We start from the raw sequence: 24,901 nt of genomic DNA, 5'->3' as shown, positions 1-24,901 counted from the left end.
TCCTAAAAGAGAGTAACCAGAGACCTGAGCTCTATTCAGCTGTACAAGACAGTGTCAATTTGTACTCCAACAAGTCTGTAGAAACTGCAATGCCACTAAGCCCAGACAATACGAGAGTTCTTATGTATCATTAGGTATTTCAGACTTTTGGACTTTTACAAATCTAATAGCGTGAAATGGTATCTCATGATTTGAAACTACACTTATAATTACTAGCATCTTTCCATGGGTTTATTGGCTATTCACACTTCCATTTCTATGCCTTTTCATATCCTTTAACCATTTTTCTATTGGGTTCTCTTCCTTTAAAGGCCTTCTTTATGTATCCACAATCTGGTTTTCTTTCTTTCTTTTTTTTCTGAGACAGAGTCTAGCTCTGTTGCAAGGCTGGAGTGCAGTGGCGCGATGTTGGCTCACTGCAACCTCCGCTTCCTGGGTTCAAGTGATTCTCCTGCCTCAGCCTCTCAAGTAGCTGGGACTACAGGTGTGAACCACCATGCTCAGCTAAAAAAAAAAAAAAAAAAAAAAAAAATATATATATATATATGCATGTAAAGCTATTTTCCAATAACTTTTTATTCTAGGACATGAATAATGTCCTAGAGCAATACTATCTCTACGTTGCAGCTTACTGATAATCAAGTCAATTTGTACCAGGAGTGATTTTCCTTTTTAAGAAATTAGACAAAACATTAAAATAGACACAAAGGCTTTCATTATGTAAGTGACAAGTATGCTGACTGAAGTTTGTAGTCACCAATTCAAATCATTCCAATTTCAAAGTAAAATAAAAAATAAAAGGCTGGGTGCTGTGGCTCACACCCGTAATCCTAGCACTTTGGGAGGTTGAGGCGGGCGGATTGTCTGAGCTCAGGAGTTCGTGAGCTCAGGAGTTCGTGACCAGCCCAGGCAATACGGTGAAACCCCATCTCTATTAAAATACAAAAAATTAGCCAGGCGTGCTGGCAGGCACCTGTAGTCCTAGCTACTCGAGAGGCTGAGGCAGGAGAATTGCTTGAACTCGGGAGGTGGAGGTTGCAGTGAGATGAGATCTCACCACTGCACTGCAGCCTGGGCAACAGAGTGAGACTCCATTTCAAAATAATAATAATAATAATAATAAAGAATTGAGGACATGAATAAATCCCCAAATTTTTCAATAATCACTAATTACATTATTTATTAAGCATGTCCATATAATACATTGTATTGTTTACTATTATTAAAATAATAAACACATGTGATCACCCACATGAAAAGTCTAGAATTTAATGACATCATTTGTATGCAATAATTATAGAATTATTATATGTAAGAAAATTTCTCACACTTCTCGAAGGCCCATTAGTTTTAGAGAACCTGCTTATTTTCCCAAAGAAGGGAAAATGCAGCCTTGCTCTTTATGTATGAATGAGTTCTGAATTATTTGAATTCAAATACATTTGAATTCTACTACATAACACATAGAAACTCATGCAAACTGTTGTGTTATCAAAATACAAATATTCTAAGCTATAGTATAATAAATTTAAGACTATACCATCTAAATGTTATTTAACTATAGATAGGTGAGTGATAATTATGACTTCTTTTTTTACTAATTCCAAAAGCAGAATTCTTAGTTTAAAAGAAAAAAACCTTAATTTTCTATAATGAAGAAAAAGAGCATATCCTGGCCAGAATTCTGTTAACAGAAAGTTAAACTATTTTATCACCAACCAAACCATGATAGAAACATCACACTCTAATATTAATTGACCAGTAGTCTTAATTGACCACCTAGCATACTACATGCAGCTTTCAGAACTGGCTCAATACCACAGGAGAGAGGCCACCCACTAGGTTGAGAAGCTACTCCCACCATAGGTCCTATTCAGAGTCAACAGAAGTGAAGTATTATAGAAAGTGAGTACATCCCTTTGAATTATGCTTTGACTACACATGAAGAAAAATAACGTGGCTCATGCCTGTAATCCCAGCACTTTGGGAGGCTGAGGCAGGCGGATGACGAGGTCAGGAGATGGAGACCATCCTGGCTAACACGGTGAAATCTTATCTCTACTAAAAATACAAAAAATTAGCCGGGCGTGGTGGCGGGCACCTGTAGTCCCAGCTACTTAGGAGGCTGAGGCAGGAGAATGGTGTGAATCCGGGAGGTGGAGCTTGCAGTGAGCTGAGATTGGGCCACTGCACTCCAACCTGGGTGACAGAGCGAGACTCCGCCTCAAAAAAGAAGAAAAGAAAAATAACTTTCTGACAACAATCACGTGGGCAGTCAGAAATATGGCAACAAATAGGGCAACTATGGAATGGAGAGTTAGAAATGGTCAGGGTCAAGATCATCATGAATACTTGAATGAGGTTATTAGCACTCAGGGATAAACAGAACCTTGCCTGCAAGGCTCAGTATGACGTTCCCTTTAATTCTGTGGAGGTTACAGAGATGAGCGTCCCAACCACTGGGTAGAGCAAAGCATTATTTTACTTTGGCTTGCCTACATTTGAGGGATAATACAAAAAAATGAGAAAGTCTTTTGAAAACTTGCCAATTTCCTTTCTAAACTACTCTAAAATTTAAAACCAAAGCTGAACCACCGGGGGGTGAAAAAACAAAAAACAAAAAATAATTGGTCAGTTTTATGAAGGGCTATCAAGTTGGCAGTGAGTAGTATGGACCAAATGTCAACTTTCTGATCTGATTTCCCAAACGTACACTCTCAAAACCACAAGCTAAATAAATAATGTCTTGAGTCAGCAAAAGGGGACAAAACATATTTTGAGAAAAACATTTGAAAGAATATATAAACAGAAGGGGTAAACACTGAGGGGTAAATGGTGGATGGCTTATTCAGATACCCTTCTGTTCCATTCTGTGAGTGGCAGATTCTATTCATTACAACCTTTCCCTTTTCCAATACCATCTCCCTTGCAAGCAGGGTAAAAAGAAAATTAAACAGATCTCAGTGTAACAAATGCAACCTGAAGTGAATGATCACTCAATCAGTGCCCTAAATCTTCAACGTATCTCCACAAGTCTAAAGAATAAGAATAATTTAAGAATACTGGCATATTATTTTCCACAATATTCCATGATATCTGATGACAGGAGACCGTCTGCTTCAAGAGTGAGTGTTAACGTACGTACCTCAGCAACATAACAAGGTCTGCATCGCTTGAAAGGCGCACCAATCCTGGAGTCCCTTCAGTTCGGATAAATTGTATCTTCTCCCTATTCAAGAAAAGAAATAGCACAAAATGTATATGGTAGACCTTTAGGCTATAACTCAGTAGTAAAGAGCATTTTTTATAATAGTCATGACGTTTTTTGGTACCTATTATGTGGCAGCTACTGTGTGATACCCTAGGAATATACATCCAAGAGAGACATGGTCTTTGCCTTCAACGGGGGGATCTTGTAAGCATCAACACCTCCCAGTTCTAATGTTGTGGGGAGAAAGATTCTCTTTCACTGGCTTCCTCATTTTCCTGCCCAACTACTACTATAAATAGTATACCATTCAACCAATAAAATCAGTGTCTGCTTTGAGTTAAAGCTGACTATGGACCTGAATCTTAGCAATAGTCTTAGGCTGATCCCCTGCTGTTCCAAAAAAGGATTGTGTTGGGAGAGTCATCTATTTTCCTGAGGCCATACTGTTAAGTTACATGTGATGAGCTCATTCCTAATTGGAAGCAGATAGTATCTATGCATTATATATTCAGTGTAAAAGCATATGCCTTTTTTAAATAAAGAAAACACTGAAATACTTTGCTATAACAGTTGGTGAAATAGATTGTGTGCATACCTGTGCAAACGTATATATACCTATATATGTCAAACACAAGGTGAGTTATTTCTACCATTATTTTCTTACAGATAAATGTGATAACACCAGTTTTTTTTTGTTTGATGAGTCATCATCATGTCACTATTTTCAATCTGTTAAATGAATACAATTGTAATAATTTTTTTCCTAGTTGCTTTCTTCCCTTATTTACATCGTGCTATTTTAAAGCACACCATATTAACTTTTATAAGGTGAAGAAAAAAATAAAAACACAAACTATAGTACTAAAATCATTCTATTTCATTGGAATATAGAGGATAATGCAAATATGCAATTTTATTCTGAGTGCTATGGACAATATATTCTGATTCCTGTACCACAAAGTAAAATACCAATCACTGATACAAGTATTTATTTAGATTTAGTTCTTATCTACAAAGTAACTTGTTTTTCCATTTGATATTTTCACAAAGTTCCACCGATTTTTTTGTTTGTTTGTTTTGAGACAGGGCCTTACTCAGTCGCCCAGGCTGGAGTGCAGTGATGTGATCTTGGCTCACTGCAACCTCTGCCTCCTGGGTTCAAACGATTCTCCTGCCTCAGACATTTGAGTAGCTGGGATTATAGGCATGAGTCACCATGCCCAGCTAATTTTTATATTTTTGGTGAAGATGGGGATTTTCCATGTTCGCTATGCTGGCCTCAAACTCCTGGCCTCATGTGATCTGCCTGCCTTGACCTCTCAAATGCTGGGATCACAGGCATGAGCCACCATGCCTGGCTAAGTTCCACTGACTTTTGTATTTCCAAATTTCAAAGATTTTTTCTTAAGATTGCTTGCTGACTTGAAGGCCCTGAGGTGGAAGGCAAGGTTTCATGTTCACATGAAAAATTCCCTAACGCACAGAAAAGTCAGTGGATTTGCCCTTAGCCATACAGCTTACGAGGTATGACAGACAGAGTTCAGTCCTTGGTTTCTTCTGGCTAGATCCATTTTATATGATAGATGAAGCAGCTAATCTTTAGTATTTGCCAAATTTTTATTTCTGTACTTTATTGCCAGCAGCTAACTACTTTTATTTTTTTTAAGACTATTAGACATTAGTGGCAGGCATGTACGTAAAGGAGTTGCTCAGAAGGCCAGCCTCTCTCTGCTTAAGGTTATTTCAGTGAAGGCTTGAACCAGGCGGAACATTTTCCCTCAAGTGTTGGAATCATATACATCTGAAACGCATGATGGAAACCCAGGCCCATTTTGTGAATGGTTTTTCTGATAAGAGATGTAAATGTTGGCTAATAAAAGCTAAATCAGAGAAAAGTTACCTTGAAGAAAAATGAATAATAACTTAACCAAAGAACTACTCTTATAAGGGTCAGTAACACTATGCTTTGATCTTGAAGAATCAAAAGCTATCTCCCACAAATATGTGGCTTATCTCTTTTGTCTATCAACACAGTGAATCCAGGCAAATAGAACAAGACAAAAAACAAACAGGCTGAGCACTCTCCCCTGCTTCCTTAACTGGAACTACACAGAAGGAGTTGAGTGATGGTAGATATCAGGCCCTGGACCGCGGCTGGTAAGTTTCCTGTGAATGAGAAAAACATCATCGCTTCTTGAGTCACAAGGATGATAGGGTGAGAAAAAGAAAAGACAAAGGCACCAGAGGAAGCATGCCAACTGGGAAACTTTTCATCACTTTCCAGATGTAAACTAGCAGGCTGTGAGGCAACAGGTCTGATTTTTCAGGTGAGAATATATGAGAGGTAGGCTGAGACCAGTTTTCTACCAGGCCAGCTAATTTATCACAATGACAAGCTACGGGTCATATTCTTCCAGGAACCAGACACTGGAACATGTCGTCTGATGTACATCACACCACTAAGTACTTTCTTATGTTGATATTGAGTCATTCTTTCAGTGAACATTTTCTGTGTGCCTACTGTGTGCCAGTCATGGTACCACACACTGGGAATCCAATAGGGAGTAAGAGAAAGTCCCTTTTCAAGGAGCTTACAGTGCAGTGGAAGAAAGTCAAAAGGCAATTCTCACTTGATGTCAAAATATTTAAATTCTTCTGTTCACTTAATTGAACCATGGTTAGGCTTTACACCTGCTCCTGGTCTAAACAGTTCTTTATAAAGTCCTTTCACGTAGAAACAAAGAAGGCATTAGTTTACTGCCTGTAAAGAGAGCAGATCAAGGCTGAGGAAGAGACAGAAGTTAGCAGACATCCCGGAAATGTCACCAATCTTTTCTGAGAAAAACAAAGGAACTGCTTCTTGGTTACCAGGTATTTGCCCAATATGCTATAGACCAGTGATTCTCAAACTGGCATCCTTGGTCTACCAGAAATTTGCATACATAAGGTCAAGCTCTGCAAGAATTTTTAAATGTTGTGTCTTCACTTTGATGATCAAAGCACATGAAACAATATAATAATATTTTAGATTAGATGGATGACATTTATGACTGAATCTTGCCATATGACTTTGGGTCCCATGTTTGTATTTATAGGGCACTTGGTGCAAAGTGATCAGAGATGAGCTTTTAAAGGGACGGTGAACACACCTGGCTGCCCTTAGGCTGGCAGGGCCTTGATGTTCAATATGATAATAACACCAGTCCCCATCTGCCACTTACGCACACTTCGCTTACCAATTAGAAAAACCTTTTCTTCTACAGTATTAACTTGCATCATGAAAACGATCAAGGGAGGTTAAGTAATGTATATGTAAATTACCATAGGCTAAAGAGAAAACAAAAGAGATGGATTTAAAAAGAAAATTATGCATTAATGCTAAATAATGCATAAAAGATACCCTGGCTTATTCTAAGAACAAAAGCTCTGCAATAGTTTGCAAATAGAAAAGTGGTGGTAGAATCCACTCATCCCAGGGCACATTCAATGATATGTTTTATCCTTCAGTATTGTATTTTGGGTTACATTATTAAATGAATTGGCTTATCAAACCAATGAATCAGTAGATAAAAATAAGCTTTTTGTTAAGAAGGAAAAACAATGACTGTGATAATTCCAAGGCGGCACATGCTAGGCCAGAGATGCAAAATCAAAAGAATCAAGTCAAACACAAGCACAGAAAAGCACAAATATGTCTTTCCACCGATAATGGTCTCAACATCGGTGATCTGGCTTCTGAAAAACAAAATATCCTTACATTAATAGCATTAATTCAAATGTTATTGATTTTTTTCTAGTTTTTAACTTAATTTGTATGTCTTTTGGTTTTGTAGTTTATAAAAGCTGTAAGCTTTTATTATACATATTTTATATTTGTACACATTTAAGTTTAAAATAAAAGCGATTAATGTCAACATTATAGGTCCGCGAGCTTTCTTTTTCCTTTTAGAGTGGAAAATAACAGATGTGACTCCTACAAATTTTCATGAGTCCACACAGCGTTTGGAATAACATAACAAGTTTGAGAAATGCTGTTAAAGACAACTGATCATGACTAGAGGAATATTTGAAGATTACTTTAACATATTTATTGAAGTTTATTAATGTATACAGTTAGAAGGAATCTGTGGCAGTCCTCTCTGTTGCCTAGCCTAGAGTGCAGTGGTACAATCATGGCTCACTACAGCTTCAAACTCCTGGGCTCAAGTGATCCTCTTGCCTCAGTCTCCTGAGTAGGTGGGACTACAGGTATGTACCACCACACCTGGCTAATTTTTAAACATTTTTGTAGAGACAGGGTCTTGCTATGTTGTCTGGGCTGGTCTTGAACTCCTGGCCTCAAGTGATCCTCCTGCCTCAGCCTCCCAAACTGCTGGGATTATATGAGTGAGCTACTTACTACATTAGCCTGGCTTCTTCCTTAACAAATAAATTCAATTCAACCTTAGTGGTATATAATGAAGATTAAGGTTATATTAATACAACATATTGTCATTTGGTCCTCTCTACATGGGTACATTTATCTCTCTGTGCCCCTTAGAGTACATTCTAGCACTTTTATGGGTGCACCTTCTGATTTGGCTAGTGAGGTACAACTTAAATTCCTTTTGAAACACAAGTTTCTTGAGGGCAAAAGCCCTTTCTCCTTTATCTTTCTTTTGAGATGGAGTCTCACTGTGTCACCCAGGCTGGAGTGAAGAGACTCAATCTCGACTCACTGCAACCCCTGCCTCCTGAATTCAAGTGATTCTCCTGCCTCAGCCTCCAGTGTAGTTAGGATTACAGGAATGCGCCACCCCATCTGGCTAATTTTTGTATTTTTAGGGGAAACGAGGTTTCATATGTTGGCGAGGTGAACTCCTGACCTCAAGTGATCTGCCCACCTCGGCCTCCCAAAGTGGCTGGGATTACAGGCGTGAGCTATGGTGCCCAGCTGTTCCTCCTTTATCTTTGTGTTCCCCAAGTACCAAACACTTCTCTGTCTACCTGATAAGTGCTTAGTAAAATACAAACCAGGGACATGATTAATTTAGGCCAAAATAACGTATGTGGCTCCTAACAATTTCCCCTAAGAATCCACCTGGTGTTTGGAATAAACAATCTATTTTTTTTTTTTTTTTTTTTGCTGTGGCAGAGAAATAGAAAAAGAATTGGAAAGCTGATGTCCTATTATTTACTAAAACAGAATCTACTGGAGAGAAACGTAAAGGTAGGTAAAAAGGCAATCTCTTAACATGAAAACTCACAACGTAAAATGAGAACCTAAACCATACAGTGACAAGCTCAGGAAAAAGTCTCCAGCTATTGCTGTCTCTCAGACTCTCACAATATGTGTAACCACTTCCTCCTCTGCACGGAATCACCCCAGAAGATCAACTCTACTAGATCATTTGAGGACAATGAACAAAGTCTCAAGACTGAATTCCCACAGAAAACATTCTCATGAAACCACCCAACATTTTGGTGAAGTCAAAGAAGGGCACGTGTTTGGAGACAACCAGAAGACCAATGCTCAAAACCACAAAACTCTGGATTCCGACTCTGCACATCCTGGTTCCTCTAGATATAATTCAGTGGCACATTCACAAATACAGGTTTTTAAAAACTGCCCTGAGGCAGTTCTAGAGAATGCTTTGACTTCCCTAATGGTATAATGTCAAGAAAGGAAGACCAGCACTGATCATTCACACTCATTATTACAGTCACAGGGCACTGTCTGACTTGACAGATACAGTCAAGCAGTTGAAAGGTTATGGGAATTTAAGTCCATTATGGTCATATGATTCTTATGGACCCAGAGATGTGAGATTAATTAGCCACATGTGTAGGGACAAAGTTTGTCATAAATAGATATAAGTTTTCTGCATGCTAAGAACTTAGAGAGTTATTTAACTGTTTCCTCATGTTAAAATAAACATAATTATAGAATGTAAATGAAATACTTAGCCTGGAGCCTATTATATAGGAAGCACTCAATAATTTTAAACTATTGAGTATATTATTAGATAGGCTCCATAATTATTTATTCCTTTTTCAACAGACAGTATGATCTATTGAAAATAAAGCCAGACTAGATTTCTGTTGACCCACTCCTTTTTCTGTTTGTATTGTTGGCAAGTTGTTCTAAATCAACTTGCCAACATATTATTAACATATTATTAACATAGAAGGGATGCTTATTTTGTTTGCTTTGTAAGAAATGCTTCTGATTCAGTAACTGGGCAATTTATTTAAATATAAGTAAAAAGCAGATTTTATTAAAAACTACTTTGTGCTATCATAAATAATTCATTGTTCTCCACGATTTAGAAAGCGGATTTATTATTCTTTTGGGTTGGGGAAGGCACTGAGACTGGTTTCAGCACTGATATTTTGCTTTGGTCCACAGAGAGTCCAAGTTTAATGATTAAAGGAAAATGACATTTTACTGAATTGTTTTCTTCATAAATATAACAGAATGTAGGAAAAATCAACAGTAAAACAGATATACCTAAAACATGATTATTCCTCATGTCAGAAAATCATCTTGAAAAACATGATTGAACCACTTATTAGCAAAAAACCACAATGCTTTGGAGAAACATCCAGTGGACGAATGTATGTGTAATTTGGGGAATCTTTCAAAGTTACATCAGAGAACAATGTTTATCAGAAAATAATTTAACAAATATCTGAGTGTGATACTGTGAAAAGAACCTAAACTAATTTTGGCTATTGGAGCTCCTGTTTTGGGCCTTTTAAATTTTAGGCAATTGACTGTCCAGTTGTCTTAAAGTTGACATTAATAGTTAAGAGATTCCATGCATCAAAAATGTGAAAATTAGATATATACATGATATATAATTCAAAAGCATATGTAGATCTATAAATTAGCACATCCATTCAAATAAAACATGACTAGCACTTATTTCTTTTGCAGAAGTCATAGAATAGGTGACAGGTTCTAAGAATCTGTGTTCCTTACTGCCCTGAAGAACAAAGTCTCTAATCTCTTATTAGGCCTACAATATAATTAGCTGCTTGGAAAGATACTTTAATATACCTTTGGATGGCTTCTAAAACGTTATCTTAATGATATTGCCATGATATTTTAGCCCTCAGTAATTTCTGGCTAAACCTCGAGCCAGAAGGCTCGGTCCTCAGTCCAGGCATGGAGCAGTCAAGGCTGGTTTTATTGCATAAATGTAAAAGATTTGAGAGTAAAGCTCGCTATAGGAAACAGTGTGAGAGCACCACTAAAAAGCCCTCCTATAAACAAATTAATAGTTGAATTAAAGATGGCCAGGCACAGTGGCTCACACCCATAATTCCAACACTTTGGGAGGCCCAGGTAGGCAGATCACTTGAGGCCAGGAGTTCAAGACCAGCCTGGCCAACATGGTGAAACCCCATCTCTACTGAAAATAAAAAAATTAGCCGGGCGTGGTAGTGCATTGCTGTAGTTCCGGCTACTCAGGAGGCTGAGGTACAAAATTGCTTGAACCTGGGAGGCAGATGTTGCAGTGAGCCGAGATTGTGCCCACTGCACTCCAGCCTGGGCGATAAGAGCGAGACTTCGTCCATTCCCCACCCTCAAAAGGAAGAGAGATCCTAGATCCTAGTTGCATTTAAATTATATCCACAGAATCACATGGTTTCATTTATATGTATGATCAATTTCAGAAATAGTGGTTTTTAGAATTAGAGTAAGTTTAGGGGCAAATTACTTTAAACTGAGTCCTTCTGATAGAAGAAAGAAGTGAAGGGCAGACTACTAATATAATATTGATTTAAATTTACTATATGCTTACTATGCTTACACAGTACCAAATGCTTTATACATATATTATTTCATTTAATCTTCAAAAAGACGCTGGAAGTTAGAATTTCCGATCCCCATTTTACAGATGAGGACGACAACTTGGAGGATTGTTTAATGTCTCATTCAAAGTCAGCTGGTGGGTTAATTGCAGAGCCAGAATTCAAACTTAGGTCTTTCTGACTCCAAACCTGAACAAAATCTTAAGAGCTATTCTCAACTACCTTCTAAGAGCCATTACTGCTGCTCTCCCAGTGAGACAGAGTCTACTATTAGGACTTCTCAATGACCATTACTATGTGGTGTCAATAAATTATTTTAATCAGGTGTCCAGGAGCAATGTCTCATGGTATTGAATGGCAACAAATTACCAGTGTTATCCCAGCACTTTGGGAGGCTGAAGCAGGAGGATCTCTTAAGCCCAGGTATTCAAAATGAACCTGCACAACATAGCAAGGCTCCATCTCTATAACAAAAAATAAAATAAACATAAAACAATTAGCAGGGCAAGGTGGTGTGCTCCTGTAGTCCCAGCTGCTTGGGAGGCTAAGGCAGGAGGACGGCTTGAGCCCAGGAGGTTGATGCTGCAGTCAACTGTGATGGCGACACTACACTGTAGCCTGGGCAACAGAGTGAGATCCCCTGTCTCAAAAGAAAAAAAAAAGGTATCTTTAAAAATTCAATAATTATCCCTATGTAAATTGTCTGTAGGAAAATAATAGATTATAATATTAATCTATTATTATTATTAAATAATAGATTTGCTATTATTTAAGTTTGCTACAGCAAAGATCAGAAGTTTGCTATGTTGGTCCAGACATCTGAGTGGTAAGTAAACAAGTCAGGAGAAGACTAAGGGAGAGAGCTAGGCAGATTTTAACAGGAAAATGCATACGGATCAACAGAAGTAAATTCATGCTATTTTTACCCAAGTAATTCAGATGTTAACCAAGACTAACATTTCCAGTCTAATATTACATGTAGAAAAATTCATTTGCCACAAAGCTGGAAAAGAAATAGGTTAGCAATTTTGAACACTAGGGTTTATCTTATGAAAGACAACTTTTGAAACTTTAACTTTTTATTACCTAAAATTCTGTATTGTTTAATAAATTTCAAATGGGCAATTATTTTTAAAATAAAAAAAATTAAGAGTAAAGTTAAACTCTTAACAAAACCCCAGGGCTCTTCAAATAGGATAATGAAAGGAAACAGAAGGTTCAAGTCTGCATTTGCCTCTAGTCTGGTGAATCCTGAAACACATATCCATTTGCCTTTTGTGGTTCAGAATTTATTGACTCCCAAGTTACTGATTTCCTAATAACATAAAATATGGAATGATCTAATGTACCCAGAATGAAAAAATTATCACAGATCATGTCCTCATGGCAAGGGGAGTTATATAGGAAGCACTCAAGGAGGAAACAGCCTGCTGCCAAAAATAATCACTGGTGCCTGGGGAGAGCTGGACTAGCAGGGAACAGATTTACTGATTGGACCTAATAATCATATTAGAGGGGAAATTCTCAACTCTTAACTCAGGTTCATAGCCTTTCTCATTACACAGTGCTGTACAAACAACAATACTAAAAATTTTATTGAACTTTTAAATATGCATTACATTCACCTATGACATATGCATTACATTCACCTATGACATATTGTTAAAGGTTGTTTTCTAATGAATATATCTGTATTCATATAAAATGTTAGAACATTTTTTTCAGCTTTTATTTTAATGTCATAGCATACAAACATCTTCTTTCAGTGAGAACCAGTAGTAGCATATAATAATCCAATGGGGACACTACCCATTTTACAGATGTGGGACTAACTTTTGGAAGCTCATTTTTCTGACAGGAGAAATAAACATCTCCTGAGGTTTGTTTAAAAAAAAAAACAAAACAAAAGGACAGCAACTTAGTACCATTCACATTTACGTGATAAATGAATTTATAGGGAGCAGTGATTTAAACACAGCAGTTGAAAGTAAAAGCCATATCACAATGCATGGAAAACCATAGTCACATAGACAGGAAGACACACCAGTGAAGTCTCAGGGAAGAGAAAACTACACATAGATGCAAACTAAATGAATTGCCTGCTATCCTCTGGTTTAGGAGGAATCACAAGCAAACCAGGAAAACACAAAGTAAAGAGGTATACCTATTTCAATCTCTTAAGGGCTACCACTTTTACCATGATATTGTGGGAAGAATAAGAAGGAATATTTATCGTAAGTGGTGTGCCACAGATGAGAAAGAACATATACAAAGCTATGTTGGTACTGGGAATCCTTGCTCCAGGTATGAATATAAGGTCCACAGTGAACTTTGACACATAGATTGCTCAGTGGTTCCATTCCATGCATAAATCTGTTATCAAAAATATCACTGAAATAGGAGATTAAAGAAACTCAGCTGATTTCCCACCCCTGTGTTTGTGGGAATGCTCCTCAACTATATAAAACAGAATGTTCTCTTAGATATACAAACTTCCCCTTTACAATGTTATGATAAGCAAAATATTTAACTCCCAAAAACTTGACAGAAAATGAAAGTGCAGTGTGACACACACTCTGGATAGGAGGAGTGGCATTATCTCATTGATTTAAGTTCCCCCTTCCTTTTACTTATCATGACGGCATCTGCTTTCCATGGTCACATTCTGTAAAGACAGAAATATATTTAATAGCCTATCAAATAAATGCATAAAAATAGATTACCATGTGAATACTATGTTAGAAGAAAGATTATGCTTAACTGAGGACCTTAGATGCCGCTAAAAAAAAAAATCTTCAACAATCTTTAGGAGATTAGAGACTTTTCAGACTCTAAAAAGCAGAAAGAAAACAAAACAAAACTTGAAGCTACCAATTTGGGCCTGCAGCTTTTCCCTCTGTTAGGATCTGTTAAGATTCTGTCAAGTCATTACAGAATAATGACAAATGCCCTGTCCCGGTAGATTAGATCACTTAATCTCTCTGATAGTGGAGATTTAAAGATATGTTAATTCATATTACATACTAATGTGAAGTGCAAAGAAAAAGTGAAAAACTTCTTGAGTTTCCTCTTTTTTGTGGGGGATGGGGTACACTTAGAGGAACAGATATTAACGAGTGGCGTTGGTTGGAAGTGGTAGAAGAGAGAGGAAATAGAGTTCTCTTTATTTTGTGATTGGCAAAAGAGGAAGAATTTTGTTTGTTTGTTTGTTTTGCTTTGAGGCCTAGGGTTGCTAACATTTCTAATTAGACCACTGAGGAGCTCGTTTCTGCAATTTTTTAAAACTAAAACTTCTTACACAAGATTCTCTAGGGGAACATGGATTACTGAGTGGATGCCATAATAAACAAACATACAAAATCTTCACTTGTATAATTATTATAATTTTTCTGTGGTTAAGAACAGCATGCTTATGTTGGGGAAAGCACTAAGAGGTGAGTCAAATGTTATTAACCATGTGAAACCACGTGAAACTGGGATTTTTATATACTCAATGTTTATAGTATAATACTTGAAATGTTGTGTAGCTTTAACCTTTACAAACTGTAGAAGGTAGTGACAACTTTAAAGACATGAGACCAAGGTCAGGCACAGTGACTCATGCCTGTAATCCCAACACTTCCGGAGGCCCAGGCAGGCGCATCGCCTGAGGCCAGGCATTTAATACCAGCCTGACCAACATGGTGAAATCCTCTCTATTAAAAATACAAAAATTAGCCGGGTGTTGCGGCGGGCACCTGTCATCCCAGCTACTCGGGAGGCTGAGACAGGAGAATCGCTTGAACCCGGGAGGCGGAGGTTGCAGTGAGCCGAGATCGCACCACTGCACTCCAGCCTGGGCGATAAGAGTGGGACTCCGTCTCAAAAGAAAAAAAAAAAAAAAGACGTGAGACTGAGAATATCGTAAGAATATTTGGTAATTTATTTTCAAACAACTATATACATATATATTTTTACATTCACTATGTGCAAAATGCTATTCTAGATATTTGAACAGTAAGGAGGAAAAATAATGATGAGTTGGATAAGACCCCTATTTGCAAGGCTCTTAAAATCTAACTGGAAACTAACACATAAGGACTTGAAAAGTCAAATCAAAACACAAAAGTCATAAAGTCAAAACAGTACAAAGGACAATGTGACACATTTCATGACTAATCATCAAAATAGTGTCAAGACCAAAGGTTATTGCAGCCAACTGTGCCATCAGAATTATACAGAGAGGTTTTGAAAAAATAATTACTAGGCTCTACCCCAGACCTCTTGAATTAAATTTCTGGGTAGGGCATGGGAGAACAGGGGGTATAAATTCACAGAAGGGAGAGGAATTGGAGGAGGCAGGACCTGGCATTTTGTATTATATAAGCTTCCCAGGTCATACTGATGAAAACAGTTTGGCACAACTTAGTGGATCAGTATTTGAGAATCACTGCTGTGGGCCAGGATGGTACCACCAGGCAAATATACTTCTACCAGTAAAGGTGACAACTGGAGTTGGGGGTAAGAAAGATTGTCAGCAGAAACTCTTCTTTTCCTATCCCCACTGATGCCTAGCACACTTAGATAGAGAAATACTAATCTAGGTCATGAAAGTGAGAGTCCACAGTGGAGTTGAAAGATTTCAAGGAGGGAAAGCTTCTGCTGGGTTTTAGTGGAAAAATCTTGCTTCCCAAACTTAGAAGGAGAGAAAAGCTTGCCAGGGAAGGGGGAACAGCATGTATTCAGGAAAGTAAAACTGGGCTTGAGGCATGATGCTTTGAAAAGTTGTTTAGAAGAGAGGGTTCATGCAAGGGGAGGCTCAGTTTTAGAGAGTATCACATTCCCTACTTAGGTTCTAATCTGTTTTTATTATGGAAAAATGTGAATACCAAATCTGGAACTCTACACATCTCAATTCAATAAACTGTATGCTACTTTCACTTACTCAAGTTACATTCAAAATGGTTATGTCATTAATTTCATTATAATCTGCACATCGAGGATAAACTTTTGGCTTAATATTTTTGTGTTTTTTTTTCATATTTCTTTTTTAAAATAGGGTTCTGGATGTTTAGTTGATTTTATTCAACCTTTTTTTTTTTTTTGAGATGGAGTCTCACTCTGTCACCAGGATGCAGTGCAGTGGCACGATCTCGGCTCACTGCAACCTCCACCTCCCAGGTTCAAGTGATTCTCCTGCCTCAGCCTCTCGAGTAGCTGGGTCTACAGGCACGCACCACCATGCTCAGCTAATTTTTGTATTTTGAGTAGAGAGGGGGTTTCACTATGTTGGGCAGGATGGTCTTGATCTCTTGACCTCGTGATCTGCCCACCTCGGCCTCCCAAAGTGCTGAGATTACAGGTGTGAGTCACCGAGCCCGGCTAATTTTATTCAACTTTTATACTTAATAGAGAGAAGTCAGCACTGCAATACCTGGTGATGATGACAAAATATTTGCATACAAGATGTTTTAGCAAAGGATGTCAGAAAGAAAGAATAAATTTCCAAGACAAATATCAGTACAACTAAGATTTAATGGTTTGTGCTTATGCAACATGAACCAAATACTAATATTATTGTTACCTGAGTGAGTGATTCCTGGTAAGATCAGGTTGACGCTCCTGTAGAATTTCAAAGATATTGGGTTGACGTAGAAATGCAACAATCTTGTCATTGTAAGCTGAAAAAAAATCAGAAAAGACAACAATTTAAAAAAGAATCTATTATTAGTTATATATATATAAATCCAAACGTGTGTGTGTGTGTCAGGTGCAGTTGCGCTCTTTCACCCAGGCTGCAGTGAAGTGGCATCATCTCAGCTCACTGCAACTTCTGCCCTCACGGGTTCAAGCAATTCTCCTGCTTCAGCCTCCCAAGTAGCTGGGATTATAGGTGCCTGCCACCACGCCCAGCTAATTTTCTTTTTGTATTTTTAGAGGGGATGGGGTTTTGCCATGTTGGCCAGGCTAATCTCGAACTCCTGACCTCAGTTGATCCACCTGCCTCGGCCTCCCAAAGTGCTAGGATTACAGGCGTAAGCCACTGCGCCCGGACTATACATCCAAACTTTTCAAAATCATCTGTTTTTCAGCCAGGCATGGTAGCTTATGCCTGTAACTCCAGCACTTTGAGAGTCTGAGTTGGGAGGATCACTTGAGCTCAGGAGATTAAGACCAGCCTGGGCAACATAGTGAGAACTTGTTTCTACTGAAAAATTTAAAAAAAAATGAAATCTGTTTTTCTGGCTAATATTACTTACACTCAAAGTTATAGTTTAGAACTAGACTGTGCTCACCACTATAGGTGCTTACATTCCAATTTCTATCTAACCTTTTATATGATTATTGGACTTAGATCTGTTAGCTGTGAGTTAAACATTCTTAGTAAACTCATTTGATAAGCCATATTTATTATCAAATGGCAAGATGAGGTCACCAACGAGATTCTAGCTCTTGATCATTTTAAGCTTACAAAAATCAGCCTCACAGAAATGACAAGTCAGAAATGAAAAACCATCTTCTGATTAATTAGCAGCCAGCCAGGGAGGTAGAAGAAATGCAAATCAAAACCACAATGAAATACCATCTCACACCAGTTAGAATGGCGACCATTACAAAGTCAAGAAACAACAGGTGCTGGAGAGGATGTGGAGAAATAAGAACACTTTTACGCTGTTGGTGGGACTGTAAACTAGTTCAACCATTGTGGAAGACAGTGTGGCGATTCCTCAAGGATCTAGAACTAGAAATACCATTTGACCCAGCCATCCCATTACTGGGTATATACCTAAAGGATTATAAATCATGCTGCTATAAAGACACATGCACACATATGTGCACTATTCACAATAGCAAAGACTTGGAACCAACCCAAATGTCCATCAATGATAGACTGGATTAAGAAAATGTGGCACATATACACCATGGTATACTATGCAGCCATAAAAAAGGACGAGTTCATGTCCTTTGTAGGGATATGGATAAAGCTGGAAACCATCATTCTCAGCAAACTATTGCAAGGACAAAAAACCAAACACCGCGTGTTCTCATTCATAGGTGGGAATTGAACAATGAGAACACTTGGATACAGGGCGGGGAACATCACACACCGGGGCCTGTCGTGGGGTAGGGGGAGAGGGAAGGGATAGCATTAGGAGATATACCTAATGTAAATGATAAGTTAATGGGTGCAGCACACCAACATGGCACATGTATACATATGTAACAAACCTGCATGTTGTGCACATGTACCCTAGAACTTAAAGTATAATAATAATAAAAAAGAAACAAAAGCGTTTTAAAACAAAGATAAATGGAGAGCTGGTCTAAATTTTTTTTTTTTTTTTTTTTTTTTTTGAGACTGAGTCTTGCTTTGTTCCTAGGCTGGAGTACAGTGATGCGATCTCGGCTCACTGCAACCTCCGCCTCCCGGGTTCAAGTGATTCTCCTATCTCAGCCTCCTGAGTAGCTGGGACTACAGGTGCATGCCACCAGGCCTGGCTAATTTTTTTTTAATCTTTACTAGAGACGGGGTTTCACTGTGTTAGCTAGGATGGTCTCGATCTGTCGACCTTGAGATCTTCCCGCCTTGGCCTCCCAAAGTGCTGGGATTACAGGCGTGAGCCACTGCACCCAGCCAACCTAGTCTTATTTACGACGGAGCACGGAGCCCATATGGCCTCCCACCAGTCTGTCCATTCCACCTGCCTTAGGCACTTCAGGTTTGGCAACCACTGATCTACTTCAACCTCATCTTTTTAATAACAACTCAAGTTGTTTTTTAGGACTTTTTCCTATATTCATTTATTTTTATTTTACTATTTTAGAGGTTCTTGCTGCCTTCTATTTGTGACAAAAGCCCTTAAGAATGTGCTCTCTTTGATTGTTTATTTTGTGAGGCTGCTACAGATTCACACGCCATTTAAATTCTGTCTCGGCCTTAAATATATACTAAGTATATGCTTGTCCAAATTCTTAATTATAATGATTGCATAACATATTACCTTAATACATTATTTTTCCTTAACTTCAATAATCTAATATAATACCTCTACTCAGGAAAGGTAGGGCGCTATTAAAAAACAATCTCATCCTTTAGGATATTATAAGACAGAAGCCGTTTGAGACTCAAGTACATAGGATTTTGTTGTACATTTCTTAAGGATAATGCAGCAATTTCTCAATACAGGGCAAAAAGTAGCAGGCTAACAACAGGAGAAGTATCAGCACAGTGTATATGGTACAGATAATAGCACAAAAGGACAGATAATTTCTGGAAAGGGATGACATACCCACTGGAACCATGTCCTGGTACTGTGGCCTACTGACTGTATTGAACGTACTGGATGGCCTGGGAAGAACTGGTGGTCCTGCATGTCGAGAATCTTCTCCTACCTGCAAACAGAGGCATCTTTTATATTCTGCACGAAGAGCCAGAATGCTCTGTATCAGCATCCCAAACCAAGTTGTTCAAAATATTAACAATGAGCATGGTGAAGTACCACTTGATCAGAACAGACACCAGCTGTGGAGCTGAAGCAGGGTTCTTAGTTATTGAAAGCCTTGTTTCAGTGGCTAAATGGGGGGCGGGGGAAGGAGTTGAGGTATCCACATTCTTGAGAGGGGCTGGGGCAGTGACTCTTTACCAAGTGGCACAGAAATAGTTCAATCTGCTTATAATTACTGAGGCTGCAGGAGCTAAACAGCAGACTTGTTCATCAGGACTAACTTCTGCGTTGACACAGCACAGTCTGCAACAACACAATCAAAGGGAAGACTGAGTGGTATAAAATGTTTTGGGGCAGTGCCAAGATATTTCTTCTTTTGGCTAAGGCAGGCCAGGGAATTCCCTGGCTCAGCAGAGGAGGGGTTGAAGAGCAGCAATCTTCATGTGGGGTTCCAAGTTAGTATACTATCTCCTCAGGAGCAATTTTCCATGCCTATTAGAACACCTGGTACAACAGATCTTTCTGGTTTGAGCCTCCCACACCAGGGTGCTAATAGGAACAGGTGCGGAGGAGCTAAATAGGGTTGTCCTAACCTGAATTATTTATTGCACCTAATATAGATTTAGAAACTCATACACACAAGCAGATAACCAAAAATACCCATTAACAGTCTTACCAGAAAACTCTAATGTTGTTTTCGCTTCTGCTTTAGCATTTTTCCCCATATTACAGAAGTCTTTTAAGACAATAGTAGAACAGCAGTATAAGAGATAATAAGAAAAAATAACATACTGCACTGGATTTATAAACTGGGATTTTGAAAACAGACTTTTATTCTACCCACAACCATTTGCAGCCCTTTTATCATATTGCATCACTTGGGTATTTGCTGAAGATTTTTCTAAAGACCCTAATGCTGGAAATATCCTCCCCACCCTCCACCGCTTGCTTGTCCTTTAAGAATGCTCTCACTCATTCTTCAAAGAGTAGTTCAAATAGTCCCTCCTCGACAAGGTCTTCCCTCTCCTTCAAGCCCAAGTTAAATACAACCTTCTCTGAGCTCCCACAGAACAAGCAGAACAAGCAGCTGCCATTGTGAACAGTTTATATTATTTGTCAATTATACCACAATAAAGTTAGAAGATATAAATAAAAAGAAAAAAAACATGATTATCTAAAGGTATATTTTTCTTTCCCAACTATTAAAAAAGAAAATTTACAAAGAATTTTTCATTCATATTTTTATTCATTTGCAGTATGGTTTCATGTTTTCCTTGCCTATTAAGAATGCGGGAAATGTGTGGGCCAGGCATGGTGGCTCATGCCTATAATCCCAGCACTTTGGGTGGCCAAGGCGGCTGGATCACACGGTCAACAGATCGAGACCATCCTGGCCAACATGGTGAAACCCCATCTCTACTAAAAATACAAAAATTAGCCGGGTGTGGTGGCAGGCACCTTTAGTCCTAGCTACTCGGAAGGTTGAGGCAGGAGAATTTCTTGAACCCGGGAGGCAGTGGTTGCAGTGAACCGAGATTGCGCCACTGCACTCCTGCCTGGTAACAGAGCAAGACTCAGTCTCAAAAAAAAAAACAAAACAAAACAAAAAAAAAGGATGCAGGAAATGTGTTATTTATTTGCATCCCTCATGACAGCAACCATTATGTTTCTTCATTGTAGTAGGTGTTTGGTGTTAGCTTGTTAGATGGAAAAGACATCAATCTTTCTACTGACTGGAATATTTGCTGAAGGAATACAAGATGGTGGCTGAAATGACTCATGCATGTAATTAGAAGTTTTCTCATTCTGCTTCTCTTGAGTTACTGGCTTTAAGGAATGAATACAGCTACTCTCTGGGGAAATCTGATCACTAAGTACAGATTGTTAGTCAGGTATCTGATCATTTCAACACTCCAATATACACTTTCTCTACTTACAGTATGTTGCCATGTCTCATCATTTCCCAGAAAAGCCAAAGGTCTTCTCTCTGAGACCTCAGTCCTTGTAACCAGACCAGCAGACAGTGGGCAATCCCTCTGATGGGCAGCACTGCAGGATGTGCATGCTTCCAATAGTTGTGTCAGAAAGGACACTCCCCTGGAAGGTTTAACAACGTGGAGGGCTGGACGCTCAGTCTGTATGGAGTTATCTCTGGGCCACTGCTCAGTTTCCAGTCACAGGAGGAAAAGCCTTAACGTATCCCTTAGGGACCCTCTCTCATAAAGGCTACTACTACTAGACCATGAAAATAATTCATGTTCTAAGGTAGAGGGGTTGAAAAAAAATGAAAGTATAGCTATTAATCTCATGCATGTTTTCCCAGAAAAATAGTCCTAACTAGACCAAACAGCCAGCTTCATACTGTGAAGTCATGATAAGGTGAGTGGTTAAAGGGCATGGGCTATGTAATAAAATATCAGACAGAGCCCTAATTGTGCTACACATTGCACACAAGGTCCAAAGGTGAGAGGTCTGTTCTGCTTTTAAGATGAATGCTGTTAGCGTCATTCAGTTCACCACTAATGGGTTACATGACAGCAAGTTAAAGATTTATTAGCTACTCATAAAACATAAATATTTTTGCACATACCTCATCCTGCAATATATTTGTATATCATTTTTATATGAGCTCTCATGTGTACCCTTCTATATCTGCACTTACAACCAGTGAACACATGATGCATTGGAGCAAGTATGTAAATCATGAGGGGAAATTCCAAGAGTAGAATTTTGATGAATCAGATCCAGTTATTTACTGTATTCATATGTTTTCTTATGCAAAATATACAGCTACAAAGATATTTTATATACAATATAATATTGAAAATATGACATGCACATAGACACAGAAAAGGCATGTAAAGGCCGGTAAAGGATCCTAACGCTAAAGGGAATTTTCAGAGACAATGTAAATCAAGTGATGGTATATAATCAAATCATAAGCCCATAGGAAGGAGAAGAAAACTTGACTTAAGACATTTCTTTTATATATTTAAGCTGCAAAAGGAAGAAGTGAAACAAGATTTTTTTGTGTGTTTTTTTTTTGGTTAGGATATTAGAGGGCCCTCATGTGGTTACCATTGGTGCCTGCAAATGGGTTAAGTAGAGCAGTTTTTAGCAATTCTTAGTTCAGCCCATTTTCTCTAGGCACATAAAGTATATAAAACAACTCTCTCAAAAATATCCTAATTTTAAAGAATACTAGTGAGGATTCCATAATCCCATAGCCCTGGATGAATATTTTAATGTAATATAGAACACTTCACTTAAGAAATTCTATATTTAACCAAGTTACATTCATTTCTTCCTGTGAGGCTGAAAATGGGTGTGCAAATAGGCTTATCAGCTCCCTGTCTTGAACATTTTAGTACATTATCAACTCCCTCTCACCTTCGTCTGAGTCAAAAAATCTTAAATTTCTTCAGTTTTTCCTCACATATCCTACCTTTTTAAATTTGTGATTTAGGCTGTATTTCCAGAGAAGCCCTGTCAACATTTGAAAGCTTTTCAGCCTCTAAATCAAACTCAAAAAAACAAAACAAAAAAATACTTAAAAAAAAAAAAATCCAATTCCTCAAACCATCACATTCTAGAAGCTTCTATCAACCAACAGGTCAGTCCCCAACATGCTTGACTCACCTCACCCGCACTGTGGCTGCGTTGCCTTGTCAGGTGTTGCCGATGAACCAGCGCACTTGTGGGTCTACTGCTCTGAAGTGGGAGCCGGGGATCAATGAAAGTGGTGGTACGGGAGTTGTGGTCCACAAAGAACGCCTGGGATACAATACACTGAGTCAAATACATGCCGCTCACATGTCTTAGCTGACCTATAACATCAGACGGTCAGGAAAAGACTCACTTCTGAGTCAGGATCTTAGCTCTATTTTCTCATAATTTTCAATCTTTGGGGAAATTTCTCCTTACCCCCACAGGACAGATCACATTAGAGAAAGCCAAGCTTAGATGAGATCCAGAACGAAGAGAGCAGGAAGGAACATTATGCCTGGTTTTAGGAAATACTCTACAAGATAGTCATCAAAGATATGATCTGAGAAGGAAGCCAGAAGAATGGACATTTGGGCTTCTCTTAACTGACGGTCTTTGAGCTTTTACTGTTATAGGTGGTTATTATAAAGTTCTTATCACCTTGAAACTTTTAAACATCATTGACTTCTCTTCTTTTTTCCTTCTCCTATACAGTAAGCCACCAAATCCTTCTCATTTTCTCACTGTAGTATCCTCTATTTGTCCCCTCCCAGCCCGAACACCACCCCATTATTTTGGGACTTTGTTTTATGTGTGTAAGTACTGGTGGTTTCTCAGCTGCTCCACATCTCTATCACTGTAGTCATTTAACTGGCCCATTACTACAGGAATATTCTTTCTAAACACTTCAATTACATCACCACCCAATCCAAAGCTTCTCGTGACTATCCATTGTCCACAGAAAAGACATCCCCACTCTTTGGTCAGTTTTTCATGACTCTTTAACAGTCTGCCTACATGCCTTTCCAGTTTAGTCACCCATTACATACCCATTCAAACTCATCACATACTGTCTAGAACTTTGGGTAAGCCAGTTAAGTTCTCTGAGCTATATATTTCTTACAAAAACATGTCTCTTTCATTCCTAACAAACATTTCTCCCCCACAATGTGTTAGGAGAGTGGAAGCCATGTCTGGCATGATCACTGTAGAATCTCTGGTAACATGAAATCATGAATGAGCATAAACCATTTACCTCAGCATTGCAGTAACATGAAATGCAATGTAGCAAAGCATTTTTTGGTCTGTTTGTTTAATTCTAAAACTATACAAGTGCTATCTATCACTATCCTTAGGGGCCCAAAGTTGTAAGTTTTCAAAGTAAAATTTACTCAAGGTAATAATGAAACCCATTATCTTAAGTACAATTAGGAATTGTAAGTTTTCCATGATCAGATAGTTAATTAGGTCATCAAAGATGAAAGGGGCTATTAGGAGAGCCAGGAGACTCAATACCTATAAACCAAGTGTCAAGGCACATGATGTATGCCAAATAACAGGCAAAAAAGAACTGACCTTTCAAATCGATGGAGCTCAGTTAACAAAGTACCTTAACACCTAGAGATGAAGCTATCTAGGCAAATGCCAGAGGCAGATAGTATATTTATGCCTATTTAGAAACCTACTTTCCCATTACGGAACAGAATGTTTCATATGGAACTGTATGTACATCATCAAGAAATGGGGCAGGTCCCATATAGAAAACATTTTTACATCTTTATAAAGAAATAACTTTAAGCAATGGATGTACCAGAAAACAAAGCAGAAAAATGGACAGAACAGGAATCTTTCCCAGTCCTTTCTCTTACTATCCAATTTCTGGGTACAAAAAATAAAGGCTTGGTGTGAGATTTTATTATCAGCCTTACATCCTGGGTAATGTTTCCTCTTCACTAACCTTGGATGAAACATCCTTCTT

At 38.3% G+C, this 24,901-nt stretch overlaps 1 protein-coding gene across 3 annotated transcripts in view; it reads right to left on the bottom strand.

Moving 5' to 3' along the window:
* HECW2 (HECT, C2 and WW domain containing E3 ubiquitin protein ligase 2) overlaps positions 1–24,901 on the bottom strand; it is a 238,926-nt gene that overhangs the window by 62,743 nt on the left and 151,282 nt on the right. For all 3 annotated transcript variants that reach the window (XM_030915952.1, XM_010381608.2, XM_030915953.1), the window contains 4 exons: positions 23,077–23,211; positions 19,282–19,384; positions 16,575–16,671; positions 3,146–3,229 (listed from right to left, as the gene is read on the bottom strand). In XM_030915952.1, the coding sequence (XP_030771812.1) occupies positions 3,146–3,229; positions 16,575–16,671; positions 19,282–19,384; positions 23,077–23,211 (419 nt within the window). The remainder of the gene's footprint in view (positions 1–3,145; positions 3,230–16,574; positions 16,672–19,281; positions 19,385–23,076; positions 23,212–24,901) is intronic.

The sequence above is a fragment of the Rhinopithecus roxellana genome, chromosome 14, assembly GCF_007565055.1.
Source record: "Rhinopithecus roxellana isolate Shanxi Qingling chromosome 14, ASM756505v1, whole genome shotgun sequence".
Classification (NCBI taxonomy): domain Eukaryota; kingdom Metazoa; phylum Chordata; class Mammalia; order Primates; family Cercopithecidae; genus Rhinopithecus; species Rhinopithecus roxellana.
Note: the sequence above shows the minus strand (reverse complement) of the source record. Positions and strands in the feature narration are given on the sequence as shown.